Consider the following 22,171-nt stretch of genomic DNA (forward strand, 5'->3'; position numbering starts at 1 on the left):
TCATTGTTAGACAACTCTAATATTTACAATTCTTGGCATGATCACTGTAACAGGCTTGCAGGTAAAACGGTTGTAAATCTGCACTAACACTAACTTTTTCTCTGGAGTCAAAGCTAGCGGTTTAGTATATGCATAACAGGTTTGCATGAGGTAGAGTGAGAAATTCAATGAAAACTATTTTATAAAAATATGAAAAATAGAATCAAGGCTATAAATTTGCTCCACCTTTTCTTTTGGAAAACAAATTATGTCAAGTCCATTTTATCATGTGATTCACTTATTTCTTCTTCTACCATGCTAAAAAGGGTAATAGGGTTGCCTGCATGTTGTCTCGGCGCTGAGTGTCCTACGAATGATAAATATATATATATTTTTCCAATTAAGTTACAAGTGACAGAAATTTAAATAAATAATACCCAATAATACCCCCCAAAATTAAATATTAAACATATTTTAATTGACAATCCATCCATCCATCCATCCATTCATCCATCCATCCGTTTTGTCCCGCTTATCTGAGGTCGGGTCGCGAGGGCAGCAGCTTCTGAAGGGAAGCCCAGACTTACCTCTCCCCAGCCACTTCAGCCAGCTCTTCTTGGGGCATCCCAAGGCATTCCCAGGCCAGCCGGGAGACAAAATCTCCCCAACGTGTCCTGGGTTGGCCTTCTCTCCTTGTGACGTGCCCGGAACAACTCACTAGGGAGGCACCCCGGAGGCATCCTAATCAGATGCCCGAGCCAACTCATCTACCTCTTCTCGGTGCCGAGAAGCAGCGACTACTCTGAGCCCCTCCCGGATGACCGACCTTCTCACCTTATCTCCAAGGGAGAGCCCGGACACTCTACGGAAGAAACTCATTTCTGTCGCTTGTACCTGGGATCTTGTTCTTTCGGTCATGACCCACAACTCGTGACCGTAGGCAGTGTTGGGCGCGTTACTTTAAAAAAGTAATTAGTTACTTTACTCACTACTTCTTCCAAAAAATAACTGAGTTAGTAAATGAATTACTCTATAGTAAAAGTAACTAGTTACCAGGGAAAGTAACTATTTCCGTTACTTTAAAAAGAACTTGTTGTATGTCAAAGAATATGAAATTTTCTGAGCAGTATTCGAGTCAGTGGAATAGAGAAGAACAGACAGGTAGTTAATTTGTTAGGTGCTTCAGTAGATTTGAATTGCTTAGCACAGATGTCGATAAAAGCTTTGCCCCGGGACATAAATCACACATTACATGCAGGTTCTTTCCTTTAATTTCGACAAACTTGAAATAGTGGCTATATCTCCACCTCTTAAAGGACAATTTTTCTTCTGAATGCTCTGCCATCCCGACCCTGTGCATCTGTTTTGCGTGTGTGTGTTTGCCGCACGCGCTGTTCCGGTTTGCTTGTGAAATCACCGGCTCTGATTGGCTTACCACGACACATGACTCTAACCCTCAGCCAATCGCAATCACTTCCATCGCATCTCTCGAGGGGCTGCATTTAGGTAGGCTCGTTTCCCGACAATTCACGTCACCTTCAAAGCGTCTGCCGTCCTCAAGATGGAAGCAGAATTATTGCTGGCTGACAGTGGGTGATGGGAACGAGGCTAGCATCAGGTGTAGCAAACAGAAACGTTACCAAACTTTGGAAAGCATTGTCTAATTGAATGAGCAGGGACAAACAGCTTGGAGTCAGAAGTACGTGCACTATTCTCGAACCTGAACGCACCCCAAGTCTTGGATGACAAATCAACAGAGCAGAGAGTCGACTCGACACAGCTGGTAGTTTCTTCAATTTATTCAGAGTAAGTAACGCACCGCTTTTGACCGTCAGTAACGGTAACGGCGTTGTAACAGCGGAAAAAGTAATTAGTTAGATTACCCCGTTACTGAAAAAATAACGCCGTTACGTAACGGCGTTATTTATAACGGCGTTGCTCCCAACACTGACCATAGGTGAGGGTAAGAATGTAGATCGACCGATAAATAGAGAGTTTCACCTTTCGGCTCAGCTCCCTCTTCACTATGACGGATCGATGCAGAGTCCGCGTCACTGCAGACGCAGCACCCATCCACCTGTTGATCTCCCGTTCCATTTTTCCATCAGTCTTGAACAAGACTCCGAGATATTTGAACTCCTCCACTTGGGGAAGGACCTCATCCCTGACCTGGAGAGGTTCCACCTTTTCCTGACTGAGGACCATAGTCTCGGATTTGGAGGTGCTGATTCTCATCCCGACTGCTTCACACTCTGCTGCGAATCATTTCAGTCAGAGTTCCAGGTCATGGCTTGATAAAGCCAACAACACTACATCATCTGCAAAAAGCAGAGATGCAATACTGAGGCCACCAAACCGGAGTCCCTCGGCTGCCTCTAGATATTCTGTCCATAAATGTGATGAACAGAACCGGTGACATAGGGCAGCCCTGGCGGAGTCCAGCTCTCACTGGAAATGGATCCGACTTACAACCGGCTTCACGGACCGAACTCTGAAACCGGTCATACAGGGACCGGAGGCCCCGTATCAGGGATTCCGATACCCCATAATCCCGGAGCACCCCCCACAGGACTCCCCGGGGAACACAGTCGAACACCTTCTCCAAGTCCACAAAACACATGTAGACTGGTTGGGGGAACTCCCATGACCCCCCGAGAACCCTGCTGAGGGTATAGAGCTGATCCACTGTTCCGCGGCCCGGACGAAAACCACACTGCTCCTCTTGAATCCGAGATTCGACTTCCCGAGTGACCCTCCACTCCAGTACCCCTGAGTATACCTTCCCAGGGAAGCTGAGGAATGTGATCCCCCTATAGTTGGAACACACCCTCCAGTCCCCCTTTTTAATGAGAGGGACCACCACCCCGGTCTGCCAATCTAGAGGTACTGTTCCAGATGTCCACTTGATGTTGCAGAGGCATGTCAACCAAGACAACCCCCAAAACATCCAGAGCCTTTAGAAACTCCGGGCAGATCTCATCCACCACCGAGAAGCTTTTTAATTGCCTCGGTGACTTCAACCCCAGAGATAGGAGGAACCGCCTCGGAGTCCCAGGGTCTTCTTCCTCATGGGAAGGCGTGTCGGTGGAGTTGAGGAGGTCTTCAAAGTATTCGGCCCACCGACTCACAACATCCCAAGTCGAGGTGACTTGCACCTTATCCACACTTTACACCGTGTTGGTGGTGCACTGCTTTCCTCTACTGAGACACCGGATGGTGGCCCCAAATTTCTTTGAAGCTGTCCGGAAGTCGTTCTCCATGGCCCCACCGAACTCCTCCCATGCCTGGGTTTTCGCCTTAATGACAACCCGAGCCGCGTGCCTTTGGCCAGCCGGTACTCATCAGCTGCCTCTGGAGTCCCGCTCGCCAAAAATGCGCAATAGGACTCCCTCTTCAGCTTGTCGGCATCCCTCACTGATGGTGTCCATCACAAGGTTCTGGGATTGCCGCCACGACAGGCACCGACCACCTTGTAGCCGCAGCAATAAAAACGCGAAACATGGTCCATTCGGATAAATTTTAATTGTTTATATTTAAAATTCAGTTTGGTCAAACAAGAGAAACTACAGAAAAATGGCATTTTAAGGTTTACTCCAAACTTATTTTGTATTGCAAATAAATACACTCAAGCGTTCTTTCCTCTTAGAATTTTTTTTATAGATTTTGTCTCGGGCAAAGTAGATTAACCCAGAAACTGCATGTTTTAGTATTTTGTATGTGGATTATTTAGAATTTTGAAGACTGGAGAGGAAAATTCTTCATTTCTTTCATACGTCTAACATACAGTATGTCATTCTTCCAGGTGAATGGGACATTGGCATCAACGAAGGCACTTCTAGATCCATCTCCATCAAGGGTTTAGGGTACGAACGCTTACTATACATGGTGCTCATTCTGGAACACAACACAACAGGCGTGTACATTGTGTGCTTGTGTGTCAGGATTCAGCAGCGCCACGCTGTTTTGAAGAACGAACAGAGACATGTAACGCTAACCCCTCTAAAGGGGTCTAAGGTGACCATCAATGGAAGAGTTGTTTCTCAGACCACTGAGCTGCAACACCTGGTAAGTGTCACTATGTTGGGTATTGAAGAGATATACAGTATATTTTCATATTTGAAGAGATATAATTTCATATAATCACATGCATTTGTTCAGTGTTATAATACTGTGTTTAACTCATTAACTAAAAAGTCTCTCTGGCTGAGAGGCTGTATTTCTTCTAAAGCAATGGGAGCTTTTTTCCCAAGCAAGGTCGCCTAAGCAGATAGGGATATTGATTTTGTCCAACCGTAGGCCACAGGTGTCCGCAATTTTCCATTCGTCATGATATGCCTAGGTCCCCTTGTAGCTAATGTGCTCATTTGCAAATTAGTAGTTTACTTTCGATCTGGGCTGCCTTCCCGGAAGCCAATTTTCATCTCTTGGGAATACGAGCCAGACGTAGTCTGTTTTTATTGTTTTTACGAGCTGTACAGCCCAGCGTTGCTCAGGTGAAAAAGGGAAAATTGGCATTTTCGCTGCTAATTTTTAAACTTTCGTATATTTTCGGCACTAAATGGAAGCCTACAGAGATCGACTCCATCTAAGAACACTCCCAGACACATAAAGTACAAATATGTAAAATTTCATTAAAATCCGCCCAGCCGTTTCGGCGGTCATAAAACAAGAACACACAGACAGCCACAATGACAAACTCACCTTTATAAAGATTAAGATATCCAGCCAAAAGGAATCCCTTCATAAAGTTCCGGTGAATTGCACATTTTTTTAAAATCCAGTGTCTTGTTGTGGAGTACTCAAAGCCACAGCGTATCATCACAACACATTTAAATTTGTACATGAAACCGTAACTGAGACATTGCAATCGCAAGAGATGCATTTTTTGCTCAAAAGATGACTGTGTCGCCTCCACAATCAGGTTTTCAGTGCTATTTTTTTGTAGTTTTTAAATAATTTTCCACACTAAATAGAGGTCTGCAGAGATCACAGCCATCTAAGAACATGCGACTGTGTAAAAATTTCAAAATCCACCCTGCCGTTTCGGAGTCCATAGTGAACAAACACATATACAGACAAAGTTAATTTTTAAAAAATAAATATAGATTTGTTGTATTTTTTTGGTTCCATATTTTATTGCGTATCATTATTATTTTGTTTTTTCGTGTCGTATTGTTTTAAAACTGCCTCCTTCTTTTATTTGAGAGAATCACCTGAGCTTCTTCTACAGTATAAACATTTTCAATCTTGTGAATTGATAACATGCTGTTTTGTGTCCACTCAGGACCGAGTCATTCTCGGTTCCAACTGCACTTACCTTTATATCGGCTTCCCATCTGAGAGGGGTGCTAATGACTGGAGTCGCTACGACTATGACTACTTCCTGTCTGAGCTGGCTGAAGCTGAGGGTATTCACCTGGGTGAGAACGAGCCCTATAAACTAGCATTTTGCTTTTTATACATCAAACACTTGACTAAATCCCGTTACCTTCAGGTGAAAACAGTACTGATTCCTGTCAGACGGATCCAAGTCTGCTGGCCGTCTTTTACGATTACATCAGATTGATGCCCTTGGTGGCTGAAGCCAACCAGATGAGTCAAGAACTAAATAAGGTGACTTTTATTAGTGAATGCTGTAGCAGCAGCGGTGGTATGTCTTGAAGTCTAAAATGTTGTCATTAAAGGTCATGTCTATCATTAAAATGAAAACTTTCAGGGAAAGTGGTCTCTACAGTGGACATTTATTCAAAGGTTATCATTATCTTAATTCATTCACTGCCACTGTCATAGTTAGTAAAAGAGGGAAAGTGATATTAAAAATATCTTTTGACGCTACGAGTCCAATCCATTTGAACTGGGAGGTCTGACAGTGATCATTCGATCAGGCATGTAGTTGATGTTGCAATGTTACTTAGCTTTGCTGCTCTTTTTTGTTACTTGATTATATGAGCTGTATATATTTGTTGTCTTGAAAAGGAATAATGGCCTGAAATAAACGAATGAAATGAAAAAAAAAAAAAAAAGTACCGATAATCGAAAAAATATATATAAAAAAAAAAAAAAGATATAACACTTATTTGAATGTTTTTATTTTGTTTTTTTTCAATTTTTTGTTCAAATTTGTTGAATTTTTTTTTTTTTTTCTCGAGGTATTAATTTTTTAAATTGTATGTATGAATTTAGTTTATTTATTTGAGTTATTTCATTACTCATGGCTTTATTATATATACTAAATAAATATATATATATATATATATATATATATATATATATATATATATATATATATATATATATATATATATATATACATATGGCGGAAAACACAGACAAGACTGAAAAAGCAGTTTCTGCTCTTGCACTCCTCTTTAAAATAAACTGTATTTTAAGCCAAAACAACTGTTGTGGTTTATAGAACAATATGTCTATATTTTGCCATAGCAGATTCATGGCGCATTAAGCCCCCCAACTATTTTTAGTTTGTCCGTTTTACCCTGGAAACCCCCGTTTACAGATGTCGCGCAACCGCTTTTGTTTCACCTCAGCCATTAATTGAAGGTAATTAATTGTATTCATTATTCAAAATGTCATTTTTAACTTAGAATTATTAATTGATGTCTAATATTTCGTTTTAAAAAACAAAACGACTTAAAAAATTATTCACTCGCATATTTTAAACTACAATGACGTCACAATGGAAAAAATGGTGTCTGTAAAAAAGTCTCGGATATCTACCTCATAACTATCGCTTAATTTTATAATTTTTTTATTTTGTTCCTGTTGCATTTTCTCCTATATGTTAGATGATAAATAATCGATCCAAACAAAGGAAAAAAATGTTTAAAAGGGTAAATATGAAAAAGGACGTCTCGACCACTCCTTGATGTCTGTGATTTCTGCATCGCGACCCTTGTTATATTACCATGTTTCACCCATAAAATCCCCCCAAAATCTGGCTGTGGCCATTCACATCTGTGTCTTGACACTCGGTGATACATGCTACATGGAGTTTTTGGATCGAAACAAGGTAAGTACGCAATAATATCTCGTTAAAATCATGCCGTCTTTAATTCTGCTCTCTCATGCTCTCACCTTCAGTTAGGGTTTTGCTGTTTAAAAAAAAAAAAAATTAAATGCCCTCCTGTTCAAATTTTTTCTTCCCCCAGAAAATTGAGATTTTAAGCTTTACAATCATGTATCACACGTGCATATCGGACAATTTTGAAATTTGGCCAAATTGGGGTCTCAGAGCGGAACTTCAAGTCACCTGAGTGTTTTCCGCCATATATACTGTATATATAATCCTCCACATACAAAATGGATCCTTCAATGAATTCATTAATTTTGTTTAAATTTATTTTTACATGCAGGCAATATTGTATGGTTTATGCTTCTGTGTCAGGCCGATGGCATAGCATTTGAAGCCCTGTGTAGAAGTGACACATTGTGCCGTAGTGCGCCGCCCAGTCACTAGGGGGGTGTATACTTATATTTGTGTGGAACGAATTGCTTGTACTCCAAATGTTAAGACGCAGAAAAAGACATAATGATGAAATGACGTTTTGTGTGAAACAATCACAGTCCTTACCGTTCATGTAGCAACGACGCGTCACGCATTGTCAGGATTTTTGTGAGGCGCGTGTCAGGCTATGGTGTAGAATCCAAGTAGGGTACGCTGTCAACGGTGTAGCTACGACATCGCCCTGACGCAGAAGCATAACAGCCCTTTTATACTACAACTGGTTGTAAAATGGGGACCGCAAAATATTGTTCCGGCACCCACAATTGTCCCCTGGGCTGCACATTTGAGACCACTGTCCTATGCAAAGGTAATAAAATCATTTAAAGCAACACTTGGTAGCTTTTACATTTTGGCCGATTTTAGCGACGTCGGTGGACAAAAGTGGTAGTGTTTTGCCATACAGAAGACTGCGTTTCCTATGAGGACCAGCGCACACCCGCAGTGTCGTAAAATCATCAATCAATCACAAATCAATCTCCCGATCGCCTGCAGATGGATTAAACAATATTCCAGCCGCTGTGTGAAGAATGAATAGTAATAAGGTAATGAATCCAGTTGTGGCTAAACAATAGCATATGACGGTTAGAAACCGTGTGGCTAAGGGGCAGTTTACATGGCAACTCTGCGACACAAAGACAATGACTGTGTTTCGGAATGGCCTCGCCTTTATATGGTGTCGGCGAAAACGGAAGGCGAAGACGCAAACCATTGAATCCGGGCTCCAAAGTGGAAAAATTCGATTAAGGGGGCTTAAGGGGCTTGCTCCGCATCCATATCAATGGAAAGCTCCCGCGCCGATAACGTCAGCACTCGCACACGTCACATTGGGCGTGCGCAGTGGTGCTACTAAACATTAAAAACAGCAAATATGGCAGAACGTCGGCTTTAATTTACTGTTTTTATAATATTTTTAATTTAAATATGTTGAATGTTTCCATTTTTGTGCCTTTTGGAGCAAAAGAAAAATGCCATTGCTTGGAGTTGGCGGGTATGTTGTCTTCCGGGCTGAGGAGGTTGTTAGGGTCAAAGTGCATCATTGGCTGTCGCCTTGTAAATCTGCACTGCCCCTAGGGCTTGGCATGAATACTACATCGTTTTCACGCGGAATTACGACATTATTCGAATGGAGACGGAACCATATAAATGCAAATTTAAAATTGATTTCACAGTGTTCGCATAGACTTCTGCCTGCCTTTTACAACGAATGGGGAAAGATGGAAGTGACGTATGCCGTAAAGCAGTCAGCACATTTGTAGTTCTTTTTGTTTGGTAGGGTTCCTTCCACCCTCCCCAAAGATAATTAGTGCCGGTTAAAGCAATACAGATGGCCTCAAGAAACAGTATAAACAGGGGTGCACATATTTTTTTTGCCCAGGTTCTCAGAGGAGGACCTGGAGATGTGACTTGGTCCTCATTGAGCTTGAGAGCTGACCCGCCTGATGCGATAAAATTATGACAAGCTTTACTTAGAGCCAATTACCTTTAATTAATTATATCAACAATTAATGCTTGATTAACATCAACTGGCACAACAAATTGCCATTACTTTGAAGTGAAATGTAAAGAAATAAACATAAAAGCACTAATTCAAAATGGGCATTATGCGGCTCCCACATTAACTCCAAGCCTTTGTAAAAGTGAGATGTCCTCCTCATAAGAGCTCATTGAACGTGCATGTTTAGCTTTGTGAAATGCGAGCAAAAACACGTTTGTCAGTGCATGGCGCTGTTCTTCATTAACTTTATTCCGCCACTTGTCCATAGGGCGAGTGGGGTCCTGTCTGACATCGATAGTTTGCTTAGTTGCCACATGCTCTCTGTTTTTTTCGTGCTTTTCAAAGTTTGGATGGGTTAAATTCTTTGACCCTACATAAAATGCACTGCTCTTATCAGCGACATTGGGATTCTCACGGCAAATTTTCTACCACATTTCCATGCGAGCATCATTTGCTTCTAGACATGGTACCTCCTATAGCCATTTTTCAGCAAAAGTCCTTTTTTTCGGTAGCTCCGGTGACGTCTCTGTCGTCTGTCTGTCTTTTGACGGGGGTGGGGGAACACGGAAATAATTACTCAGTGGGGCCTGCCTCTTTGACATTTTGAGAAGAGATTTTCCCGTGTCCGCCGCAAATACAGTGGTCAGTCATCGGTACGCAAAAGCGTATGGAAGCCGTTGAGGGCCAGCGCGTTGGTCTACGTCCAGTACGCATGCGCGCATGCGGACCACTTATGTGCACCCCTGAGTATAAAAGAGGTGTCAATTAACTTGTTTTCAGTCGATATATTACCACAAATGTTATGAAAATATTTTATAATGTTTGAAAAGTTACCTAGTGTTGCTTTAAGGGAAAAAAATCATACCTCCTGCATGAAAGGTTTAAAAAAATGAACTCCTATAAATTCTTGTACAAGCGAACTGACCTATGATTTTTACAAGACGAAGGCGTTGCTAGCCCAATGTTTTTCTCTCTCACACTATCAAAACATACAAGATCATGAAAAATTCGACCAAAGTGAAGCCAAGTTCAGCATTCTTTACTGGTGTTTTTTTTTTTTTTTTTTTAATTAAAAAAATGTTTTTTGAATGTGTTTTCCCTACATTTAATTGGGGAAAGATGATTTCATAAACAAGTGTTTGAATTTAAGTTAGTTTCACTTTTTAGAACGGACTGCCAATTTAATCAGTGTCTTGCCTGCAGGGTGTAGAATTTAAACTCGAGATTAAGAATCTGGTTCTGTCAGACTCAAAAGGACATGACCTGGAGAAGGAGATTGTTTGCAGAGTTACCTCAACGCACAGCAAACAGGTTTACTCATCACTCACATTAAGTGTTGGTCTAATTGCATCATTAATAGAATGTTTTATTTTATTGTATTTTTCTTTAAATTTGGAGCTTAAAAGAATAATGAGATCAATTTAAAAGAAATCAAACCTTGCAGATTGCTTGCAGACTGACAAGATAAACAGAAATAAAGAAGAAATTTGTTTTCTGGAAGTGAAGAATTTAAGAAATTACTGGCATGTATTCATTTGAAAATGTTTTAAAAAGTGATATTTCCATTGATAGGTATGGGTGTGGTCCAAGGCCAAGTTTGTGAACCGCAAATTCCTGATGGAAGAAATTTACCAGAAACATCTGGAGGAAATGAAAGGACAAAATGTAATCAAAAACTTTATTAATGCCATTTTTGGGTGATTTTTTTCCCCCAGCACATTTTCAAGGGCAATTCAACCCTTTAGGGACAGTTTCAAAAGTCGACACTTAGGTCTCTTAACCCTTTATAGGACAAGTTACTCTTTTGGTCATTAAAAACTGAAACATTAGCAAAAAATTAGTATACTTTTATACATATACAGTGGATCAAATAAGTATTTAGTCAACCACCAATTGTGCAAGTTCTCCTACTTGAAAAGATTAGAGAGGCCTGTAATTGTCAACATGGGTAAACCTCAACCATGAGAGACAGAATATGAAAAAAAAAAAAAACTGAAAATCACATTATTTGATTTTTAAAGAATTTATTTTCAAATTAGAGTGGAAAATAAGTATTTGGTCACCTACAAACAAGCAAGATTTTTGGCTGTCAAAGAGGTCTAACTTAGGTCTAACGAGGCTCCACTCGTTACCTATATTAATGGCACCTGTTTTACCTCATTATCGGTATAAAAGACACCTGTCCACAATCTCAGTCAGTCACACTCCAAACTCCACTATGGCCAAGACCAAAGAGCTGTCGAAGGACACCAGAGACAAAATTGTAGACCTGCACCAGGCTGGGAAGACTGAATCTGCAATAGGTAAAACGCTTGGTGTAAAGAAATCAACTGTGGGAGCAATTATTAGAAAATGGAAGACATACAAGACCAATGATAATCTCCCTTGATCTGGGGCTCTATGCAAGATCTCACCCCGTGGCATCAAAATGATAACAAGAACGGTGAGCAAAAATCCCAGAACCACACGGGGGGACCTAGTGAATGACCTACAGAGAGCTGGGACCACAGTAACAAAGGCTACTATCAGTAACACAATGCATCGCCAGGGACTCAAATCCTGCACTGCCAGACGTGTCCCCCTGCTGAAGAAAGTACACGTCCAGGCCGGTCTGCGGTTCGCTAGAGAGCATTTGGATGATCCAGAAGAGGAATGGGAGAATGTGTGAATGTGTGAAACCAAAATAGAACTTTTTGGTAGAAACACAGGTTCCCGTGTTTGGAGGAGAAAGAATACTGAATTGCATCGGTAGAACACCATACCCACTGTGGAGCATGGGGGTGGAAACATCATGCTTTAGGGCTGTTTTTCTGCAAAGGGACCAGGACGACTGATCTGTGTAAAGGAAAGCATGAATGGGGCCATGTATCGAGAGATTTTGAGTGAAAATCTCCTTCCATCAGCAAGGGCATTGAAGATGAGACGTGGCTGGGTCTTTCAGCATGACAATGATCCCAAACACAAAGCCAGGGCAACAAAGGAATGGCTTTGTAAGAAGCATTTCAAGGTCCTGGAGTTGCCTAGCCAGTCTCCAGAGCTCAACCCCGTAGAAAATCTGTGGAGGGAGTTGAAAGTCGGTGTTGCCCAACGACAACCCCAAAACATCACTGCTCCAGAGGAGATCTGCATGGAGGAATGGGCCAAAATACCAGCAACAGTGTGTGAAAAGCTTGTGAAGAGTTACAGAAAACGTTTGGCCTATGTTATTGCCAACAAAGGGTACATAACAAAGTATTGAGATGAACTTTTGCTATTGACCAAATACTTACTTTCCACCATGATTTGCAAATAAATTCTTTAAAAATCAAACAATGTGATTTTCTGGGTTTTTTTTCCACATTCTGTCTCTCATGGTTGAGGTTTACCCATGTTGACAATTACAGGCCTCTCTAATATTTTCAAGTGGGAGAACTTGCACAATTAGTGGTTGACTAAATACTTATTTGCCCCACTGGATGTATATTTTAATCAATGTACTTTGAAATATTTTATATATTATAATTCATTCATTCATTTTTATAAATGAATTTATAAATTATTACAATGTTCATGAAAGCTAAATTAATTAAATTAAAATGAATACAAACAGAAATACATTGTGTTTAAGGCCCCAAGTAACAATCTAAAGTAGTTTTTTTAATCTGTATTTTTAATAGTATTTACTGTAACTCGTTACATGCCTTTGATGACTATAAACATCAAATTCATTGAAACGGGTGTTTTTTTTTTTTTTTTAGTCTTTTAGACGATACTACTTTGTAATAAAACGAGACTAATTTCTTCTAGTTTTAGTCGAAGTTTACTAAAAATGTTTTTGTCTGTAATATTTAAAAAATTTACTCCAAAAGTAAATAAATAAATAAATAAAGGTTTCCAACCATTTTGAACACTGACAGACGAGCACATATTGTAGCATCTACAAGGACAACACCAACTTTGTGATAATACACACTTAGCAGGAAAACTACAATTTTTTTCAATTAATAATATCCACCTTGACGTCACGAACTGTATGTAAAAAAAAAAAGTTGTCCGACGGTTTAAGGGGATGCTAGCCATTAGCATTAGCCTAATGCGAACGCGATTGCTATGCTAATGCTACGAGTTACATTTAGTGTGTGATGATCACTCAGCACAGACCTTTAAAGCCTACAGCAACATTGCATATTCTCTCTGGCCAAAATAAGAAAACAAATCTTACCGTGAGTGCGCAAGCCTAAAAACTGGAGAGCAGCAGCACGCCACATGAGTGACACAACTAGACACTGCTACGATGCAGCCTTACTAAACATAAAATGTCACACATTGTGAACATGTGACGGAAACTTTTGGTCATTTTTGTCTTGTTCTCGTCTCTACAGATGAAAACTGGCATCAATTTTGTTATGTTTTAGCCTGCCAAAACATGTTTTTAGCTCGTTATCGTCTCGTCATCGTCATGAAAAAAATTGTTCGTTGACAAATTATTTTTTTCGTAGTCATCGTTGATGAAAACAGTGCTGAATGAAACTGGGAGGACTGGCCATTGATTCGTTCTTTCACCCCTCCCAGTCAAAATGCATTGGACGATTAGTGACCTCGATGGCAGCTAACGAGTTAAATAAAAAAAATTTAAAAATCATAATTCTTCCACGAAAGGGATAATCCTTTCGAAAATGATGTTTCATGCTGTCAGACAGAAGAGGGCCTTTCCACTGCTGCCCTGCCCAGAGAGAAAGACCCTTTTTGGGATCCGGTAGAACCACTGCTCCTTGGAACTGCACACCTCTGGCTTCAGTCTCTGGCCTTCCGCATCCCTGTAGACGAGCAACTGGAGGTGAAGTACTCTCAAAAACAAAAATCAGCCACGTATCAACCATTGTCAAGACACTAATGATGAACTTTATGTTAAGGTGCTTGGGTCTGAAGGTAGTGAGGAGGCCATTCTACAAGCAAAACTGATTCCTTGCACTCCTGATGGATTGTACAGTGCACACATACATTTAACACTATCCATTATTTTGAGCTTTTGAATATTTTTAGCAAGAACTTTAAATGGACAGTAACTAACAGAACCAAATCTGATAAAGCTGATACTGGTATATGAAAGTGCTGCGCAATATGGAAAAAGATTCAAACATGATATGAGTCATTTTATATCACAGTAATGATTTCATATATTTTTAATTATTTGATGAAAATAAGTTATTAAAAGGGAAAAAAATGAAAAAATAGGCCTACATGAATAAGTATTACAACTTTATTCACATAATGATGATACAACTTTAAGCAACACTTGGTGACTTTTCAGTTTTGGTCGATTTTAGCGACGCCGGTGGACAAAAGCGGTAGTGTTTTGCCTTTTAGACTGCGTTTCCCATGAGGACCAGCCCAAACCCGCACAGTGTTGTAAAATCTTGATCTCCCGGTCGCCTGCAGATGGATTAAACAACATTTGTTTCCAGCAGCTGTGTGAAAGATGAATAGTAGTAAGGTAATGAATCCAGTTGTGACTAAACAATAGCATATGATGATTAGCAACCCTGTGGTTTAGAGTAGGGGTGTGACAAAATATCAAAATGGTGACATATCGTGATACTTTGTATCCCAAAAGAGTATCGATATGCACCTGCCAAGAATCAAGATATCGTTTTAAAAAGGTGTCAATGTTAAAAAAAAAAAAAAAAAAAGGAACCAACAAGTTGCTATCAAAATCTTCAACTATAATAGTGTCTCAGTTAACTCTATGGCTGTCACTGATGGCACTCGATACCCAATCCATTTAGATTGGGAGGGTTGAACGAACGTTCATTCATTCGAAACCAGAGCATTCACAGTCACTCTTTCTGATTTTCAGGCCATTTACAAGTCAATTTCTGTTAATTTTAGTGCATTTACAGGTCACTTCCTGTTGCGTTTGAGTCGCTGCCTATTCATTTGGCTGTTCCGTAACCCAAAATATACAGGAAGTGACTTATAAAATGTCCCGAAATCAACAGGAAGTGACTCAAAATCAATAAAGTAATGATCTGAAATGCCCCATAATTACCTCGTTCCCTAGCATTGGCTGCCACTGAAGGCCATAGATGTTCAATCCGTTTGAACATTTGGAATTGGATGTCTACTAGTGGTAAACTTATTCCAATTCACAACAGAAGCTTGTTTTTCTGTTTATTAGTCGTTTTGTAGAATATCTTCAGTTGATTTCCTGACCAATGTATCGATGAGCGTTGTATCGCCATATCGTGAGATCATCGTTATCGTAAGCTTTGTATCGCGAATCGTATCGTATCGTGAGGTACCAAGAGGTTCCCACTCCTAGTTTAGAGTGTCTAACTCCCCAACCCCAAGGTTGAAGGGGGCCGGGGGTGTCACACCAGCGAGTGAAAGTCAAGCCAATGTTTGTTCTTGTATATCCGTTTATCCTGGTAGCCTCCCTTTTTTTCCCCCTCCTCGGACAGAACTTTTTGTCTCTTTGTTGCTCTGCCATCTTTGCAGAATTCGCATGAAAGCGTTCGCATTGACTTTCATCTTCATAATGAATAGGCAAAGGGGAAATTGACATATGCCGTAAAGCAGTCAGCACAATTGTCGTTTTTTTTTTGTGTGGCAGGTTTCCTGCCAGCCTCCTCAAAGTTAATTAGAGCCGGTGAAAGCGACACAGACACCCCCAAGATATAAAAGAGGTGTCATTCAACTAATTGTCAGTCGACATATCATAAATGTTATGAAAATATTTTAAAAAGGTTGAAAAGTTACCTAGTGTTGCTATAAAAACCTTTTTTCTCGCGTAGCATTCTGACTTTATTCCCGTAATATTACAACTCTAATGTCGTGATATTACAATCAATGATCAATGATGCGATCAAATGATGTCTATCGCCATCACTGGCACCAAATGAGTTGAGTACTGTTTGATTCATTTGTGCACCACACGTTTGTGCTGTATGGTGATTTATCATAAGCCTGCCTTCCTTCCACATCTTTGATTTAAGAAATAGTATTGAAGAGATGTCTGAGAGACTATTTTTATAATACATTATTGAAAGTGACAATACTGACAAGGAGAAACTTATGCCAAAGCATTATTTTGCATTGTTTAGTATCATTTTGGCAATATACTGTATATTGTGAAATTGCTCAGCACACATTTTTGACTCCAAAAATGATCCCTTTTTGACGAATAAATCCAACAAACTCACACCCTTTAATTATTCTTTCTCATTTTTCAGACCTCTGGGTGAAGATGAAATCCTCATTGAACCGTCCGAGTTACTCGGCCGGCGACTTGACGTCCAGCTGGTTTTGGAACAATGTTTTGGTCTGCACTGGATCAGAGAGTCTCGCGACCGAGGCATTCAGATTGGGTCGGGTTCTGGATTGAGTTGATACATTTTTTTTTTTGTACTTATCTTATGATACTGAATGGATACTTTCTTGTGCTAGTTTCCATTTGTTCGACAGTGCAAGTCGTGTGTACACAGCTGCCGCATGGCGCCACGTTAACCCCATGCTACGCCACACAGTGCACTTTGCGTCCCTTAACGTCTCCCAGCAGCTACTAGACTACCTTCAGACCAGCGCTGTGCTCCTGGAGCTTTGGGGGCTTCAAGGTGTTGAGCTGCCAAGAATAGAATAGAATAGAAATAGAAAGGCCTTATTGTCATTATACAGAGCAAAACAAGATTCAACCCTTTAACACCTGAGCCTATTTTCTCCCAGTTTGCATGCCTTTATACTTGCCTTTATATTTCATAGAAAAATGTCCTGGGTGGGTCCCATTTTTCAGGACACCATAACCTTCATGTCCAAACTGTTGTTTTCTTCAATGACCAATTATAATCAACATTTTGGACCCAAATAGACAAGAAAAAAAAATTCGCAAAATCTTTTGTCAAGATTCGTAATATTAATGTCCCATTGACAACCAAACATTTTCCGTTTTGAAGCTTGATAATATTTATTCAATTTGTTAGGATTAACATTCAACAGAAAAAAATAAGATTGATATTTGACAAGTCAAGACAAACTCCAGGTATGGTCATCGGCATTTTTGGCCTTTACACATACTATGGTCAATACAGGTTGTATACTAGGATATACGAATATATATATATATATATATATATATATATATATATATGTGTGTATGTCTATATGCTGCCATAGCAGATTCATGGCGCATTAAGTACCCGAACTATTTTTAATTTGTCCGTTTTACCCTGGAAACCCCCGTTTACAGACATCGCGCAATGGCTTTTGTTTCAACCCAGCCATAAAAAGAAGGTAAATAATTATATTTATTATTCAAAATGTCTGTTATTTTAGCTTATAATCATTAATTGATGTCTAATATTTCGTTTAAAATTTTTTTAAAAAAAAAACACACAAATTTAAAAAAATATTCACTGGCATATTTTAAACTTTTAAACAACTGATGTCACAATGAAAAAAATGGCGTCTGTAAAAAAGTCACTGATCTCTACCTCGTAACCAGGGGTGCACATAAGTGGTCCGCATGTGCGCATGCGTACTGGACGTAGACAAACGCGCTGGCCCTCAACGGCTTCCATACGCTTTTGCGTACCGATGGCTGACCACTGTATTTGCGGCGGACAGGAGAAAATCACTTCTCAAAATGTCAAAGAGGCAGGCCCCGCCGAGTAATTATTTCCGTGTTCCCCTAGCCAGGTACTCCAGACTCACCGCTGTTCCAGCTATTGAGTCTGGCCACCACTAAGCGGATAAAATTTCCAGGGCGGAGCAAGCCACAGCAAACAGACAGCGGAGTGGCCCAATCAGCGACGGACGGGACGAGGGACTTGCGCGCGGAAGTAAACATACGCGGAGAGCGGAGTTTATTCAACATAGCTAGCGCGAGACAGACTGTTGTCAATAACTTGTGTCGATGTGTTTTTGGTAATTTAAAACTGATTTTACCGTGGATTGGAACATATTCTCGGCTCTCCTGTTTGCCATCTGTGTTATGGTGGAGGCGACTTCCGACGCGGAAGAGTGAAGTTGCTCGTTAAGAACACGTCAAATAAACGAATCTGATTTGTCGATTGATTTTGTACTTGCTCGAGAAGCCGTTAATGGGCTGGCAGACTATACTCTCAGTGTTTGGAAAAACACAGGGAGAACAGTCTGGCCGTGCCAGGCAAGTGTTCCCCCACCCCCGACAAAAGACAGACGACAGAAACGTCACCGGAGCTACCGAAAAAAAGGACTTTTGCTGAAAAGTGGCTGCAGGATGTACCATGGCTAGAAGCAAATGATGCTCGCACGGAAATGTGGTACAAAATTTGCCGTGAGAATCCCGAGTGTCGCTGATAAAAGCAGCGCATTTTATGTAGAGTTAAAGAATTTCAGCCATCCAAACTTTGAATAGCACGAAAAAAACAGCATGTGGCAATCAAGCAAACTATCGATGTCAGACAGCACCCCACTCGCCCTATGGACAAGTGGCGGAATAAAGTTAATGAAGACCAGCGCCATGCACTGACAAACATGTTTTTGCTCTCATTTCACAAAGCTAAACATGCACGTTCAATGAGCTCTTATGAGGAGGACATTCCACTTTTACAAGGGCTTGGAGTTAATGTGGGAGCCGCATAATGCCCTTTATTTTGAAATAGTGCTTTTATGTTTATTTCTTTATATTTCACTTCAAAGTAATGGCAATTCTGTTGTGCCAGTTGATGATAATCAAGCATTAATTGTTAATATAATTAATTAAAGGTAATTGGTTCTAAGTAAATCTTGTCATAATTTTATCGGATCAAGCGGGTCGGCTCTCAAGCTCAATGAGGACCAAGTCACTTCTCCAGGTCCTCCTCTGAGAACCTAGGCAAAAAAAATATGTGCACCCCTGCTCATAACTATTGCTGAATTGTATTTTTTTTGTTACTTTTGGATTTTCTCCGATATGTTAGATGATAAATATTCGATCCAAACAAAGAAAAATTGAAAATATACGTTTAAAGGGTAAATAAATGAAAAAGAAAATTTCAACCACTCTTTGATGTCTGCGATTTCTGCATCGCGACCCTTGTTATATTACAATGTTTCACCCATAAAATCCACAAAAAATCCAGCTTGTTTGGCCATTCACAGCTGTGTCTAGACACTCAGTGATCCATGCTACATGGAGTTTTTCGATCAAAACAAGGTAAGTACGCGATAATATCTCGTTAAAGTCATGGCGTCTTTAATTCTGCTCTCTCGTGCTCTCACCTCTAAATAGGGTTTCGCAGTTTAAAAAGAATTTTTTTTTTTAAATGCCCTCCTGTTCAAAATTTTTCTTCCCCCAGAAAATTGAGAATTTAAGCTTTCCAATGATGTATCACACATGCATATAGGACAATTTTGAAATTTTCAGAGCAGAACTTCAAGTCACCTGAGTGTTTTCCGCCATATATAAATTGAAAAGATTGATAGTGAAAAAAATTTATATATAAAATAAAAACAATTCTTTTAAAAAATATTGACAATAAACTAGTTCAGTTAAATTCACTGCAGTCTGCCGTAAAACTTCCCATGGTGTATATTTGTTTTATTTACGGCTGTGCACTAAATACAAAAGTTTGAGATCAATATATATTATTCGGTATGTTGTCCGCAACCTCAGCTTACGTCAGCGACTCATAGCCAAAAAAGGTTATCGATATGTTCTCATCAAGAATCGAAATATTGCTTTAAAAAGGTGTCACTGATTAAAAAAAAAAAAAAAAAAAACAAAAAGGAACAAACAGGTTGCTGCCAAAACCTTCCATTACAATGTCTACATCAGCTCAAGGGTTGCTATGGCTGCAGCTATCGATTACTTTAATATTTGATTAATCCATCAACGAGTTAGTTAAATAATCGAGTAATCGGATTAAGAACATTTAATGCATTGCAGAATAAATTTTAGAAGATGTTAAACAAAGGCTTGCCAAGATTGCACTTTCAATAGAGCATTAAATGCGAATACAAAATAAAATTCCCAAGTGTTTCTTCAAACTACGCAGAGTTGCACTTTCATTTAAAAGTACATTAAAATACCTGAACTTGACCTTAAATGGTATAAAAAAAATAGATAAATGAGGATATAAGTACAACAAAAGAGCTCAAACAAAAACGTATGTTGGTCTTAACAGGGAGCAGCTGGATTCAGTTATAATAAATAAGTTATGTCATAATTACTTTTGCCACTAGAGGGCAGTGTGTCCACCCTAGTCAATAAAACTAAATGCACACACTTTCAAAAGAAACATTACAAAGCCACTCTAAGTAAACGAATACTCAAAGCAGCAAAAATGTGATTCGAAGCTTTTTTCCTAATCAAATTACTCGAATTGATCGATTAATCGTTGCAGCACAAATGGTTGCCATTGAAGGCGCTTGACATCCAATTCATTTTGACTGGATTGAACGTCTAGTGCCGTCAATGGCATTGAAATCAGAGCATTTTCTTTTGTGGGCATTTACAAGTTACTTCCTGTTGCTTTTGAGCCACTTACGATTCATTTGGGGACATTCATGAGTCAGTTCCTTTTTAGTAACCCAGAATCATCAGAAAGTGACCCAGAAATGCCTCCAAAATCGACAGGAAGTGACCCGTAAATGCTGCAACAGGAAAAAGGACGTACCCAGAGGTCTGCAAAAACACTTTTCCTTTCGGGACAATGAGGGTCAAAGCAGTCGAGTCGCACATGAAAGCGAGTAGAAAAACACCAGTTACAGGGAAATATCTTTTTTTTCTTCAACAGAAATTGTTGCGACACGTTTTGGTCTCAAATGATATTTTTAAGGTCTTAAAAAGCATTAAATTTGACTTTTAAAAGGGTGCAAGAAGCCTGTCAGTACAAATCCATAATTTTCCCATCACTGTTTTACTTAAATTACTGTTTGTCTTTTCTGTCAGAGGGCTGCGCTAGCCTGGTGTCACCTTTGGAGAGAGCAAGAGGAAACACAGAAGGCATCTTCATCATCGATTTGAATGGCATGGCTGATACGAATGTGAGTTTGATGCTGGCTTTGCGTGCTTTTGGAAAGATGATACAAGGTTTGGCACATAGGCCGAGTCATCTTGGGGTTTCATTAAATCATGCTGTCAAATGGCAAACAAGTACATTTCCATGAGTGTTCTACTCAGACTGCCAACCAAGTGCTAACATATGTCTTTTTGCTGTGTAAAACTAAAGATGATGGCGAACACTCGGTCGAAAAATAAGAATTTATAGACTGTCTACACTAGGTTATTATGCAGGCATGAAATCAACGCAAATTGGCAATACACTGCAGGCCAAAAGTATGTGCACCACTGCAATTCCGTCAGATAATGCTCAATTTCTCCCAGAAAATGATTGCAAGCAGGCCCGGATCTAGGTTTCCCCACCAGAGTGGGCACTAAGAAATCTTGAGGGGGCACCCCCCCTGTAGGCTTTTTTTTAACCCTCTGCATTTCTCCGGGCTTGGGACCGGCGCAAGTAGGACACTGGCCTGTGTCCCGTTGAGGCTGCATTAATTTTTTGGGGCTTTATTTGTTTTTTGTTTTTCATTCATCTATCTACTTATTCTCGCAGTCGGCGTGATGTCATGATAACGTCATCTCGCATAGCAACGTGTCGCTATTTTGAGATGGGGGCACGCACAGGTAAACATCCGTAGACAAACGTCTGAAATTCATATATTTCAGCTGTGTTTTGCGTCTTTTTTTCATAAAAACGTCTTAAACATGACATTATTATCACCAGTCACTGCCGACAGACGCGAGGAGGCGATACAACTTAAAATTAGCGTGTATTGGCCTGCAAATCTGCCCATACAAAGTTGCAGCTGATAGCTGGATAAACAATCCGAAGGAATTGCCTGCAGTGGAGTTCGGAAACATCTACAACTACCTCATAAAGTCACCCAGTAAGTTGACCTTTATCAATTACGTGGAATATGTCCTGTGTGGAACTAAGAAAACTGGTAGTATATACGGAGTGATTATTTCTGCCGTAACCGGTAATTCGCCTCCAAGCATTATTTAACCGTCACGGCAAAATAACCAATTCCCACCAGGCCAATAATATACCGATTGACCAATCAGAGCAGTTCACGGAAAAAGAAAAATAACGCTTTGCGAGTTGTCGGTTACGGTAATAATAACCACTGCCTTGTTTATTGAATCCTAGCAGCTAATTGGGGCAAAAAAAAAAAAAAAA

At 39.9% G+C, this 22,171-nt stretch overlaps 1 protein-coding gene across 1 annotated transcript in view; it reads left to right on the top strand.

Annotated features, from left to right (window-relative positions):
• Window positions 1–22,171, top strand: part of kif28 (kinesin family member 28) — a 36,722-nt gene that overhangs the window by 10,026 nt on the left and 4,525 nt on the right. Inside the window, exons 14-24 of the mRNA XM_057856912.1 lie at window positions 3,782–3,842; window positions 3,921–4,044; window positions 5,264–5,399; window positions 5,474–5,592; window positions 10,200–10,307; window positions 10,569–10,661; window positions 13,672–13,812; window positions 13,889–13,959; window positions 16,208–16,342; window positions 16,422–16,588; window positions 20,884–20,978. Of these exons, the coding sequence (XP_057712895.1) occupies window positions 3,782–3,842; window positions 3,921–4,044; window positions 5,264–5,399; window positions 5,474–5,592; window positions 10,200–10,307; window positions 10,569–10,661; window positions 13,672–13,812; window positions 13,889–13,959; window positions 16,208–16,342; window positions 16,422–16,588; window positions 20,884–20,978 (1,250 nt within the window). The remainder of the gene's footprint in view (window positions 1–3,781; window positions 3,843–3,920; window positions 4,045–5,263; window positions 5,400–5,473; window positions 5,593–10,199; window positions 10,308–10,568; window positions 10,662–13,671; window positions 13,813–13,888; window positions 13,960–16,207; window positions 16,343–16,421; window positions 16,589–20,883; window positions 20,979–22,171) is intronic.

This window comes from Corythoichthys intestinalis, chromosome 1 (genome assembly GCF_030265065.1).
Source record: "Corythoichthys intestinalis isolate RoL2023-P3 chromosome 1, ASM3026506v1, whole genome shotgun sequence".
Classification (NCBI taxonomy): Eukaryota; Metazoa; Chordata; class Actinopteri; order Syngnathiformes; family Syngnathidae; genus Corythoichthys; species Corythoichthys intestinalis.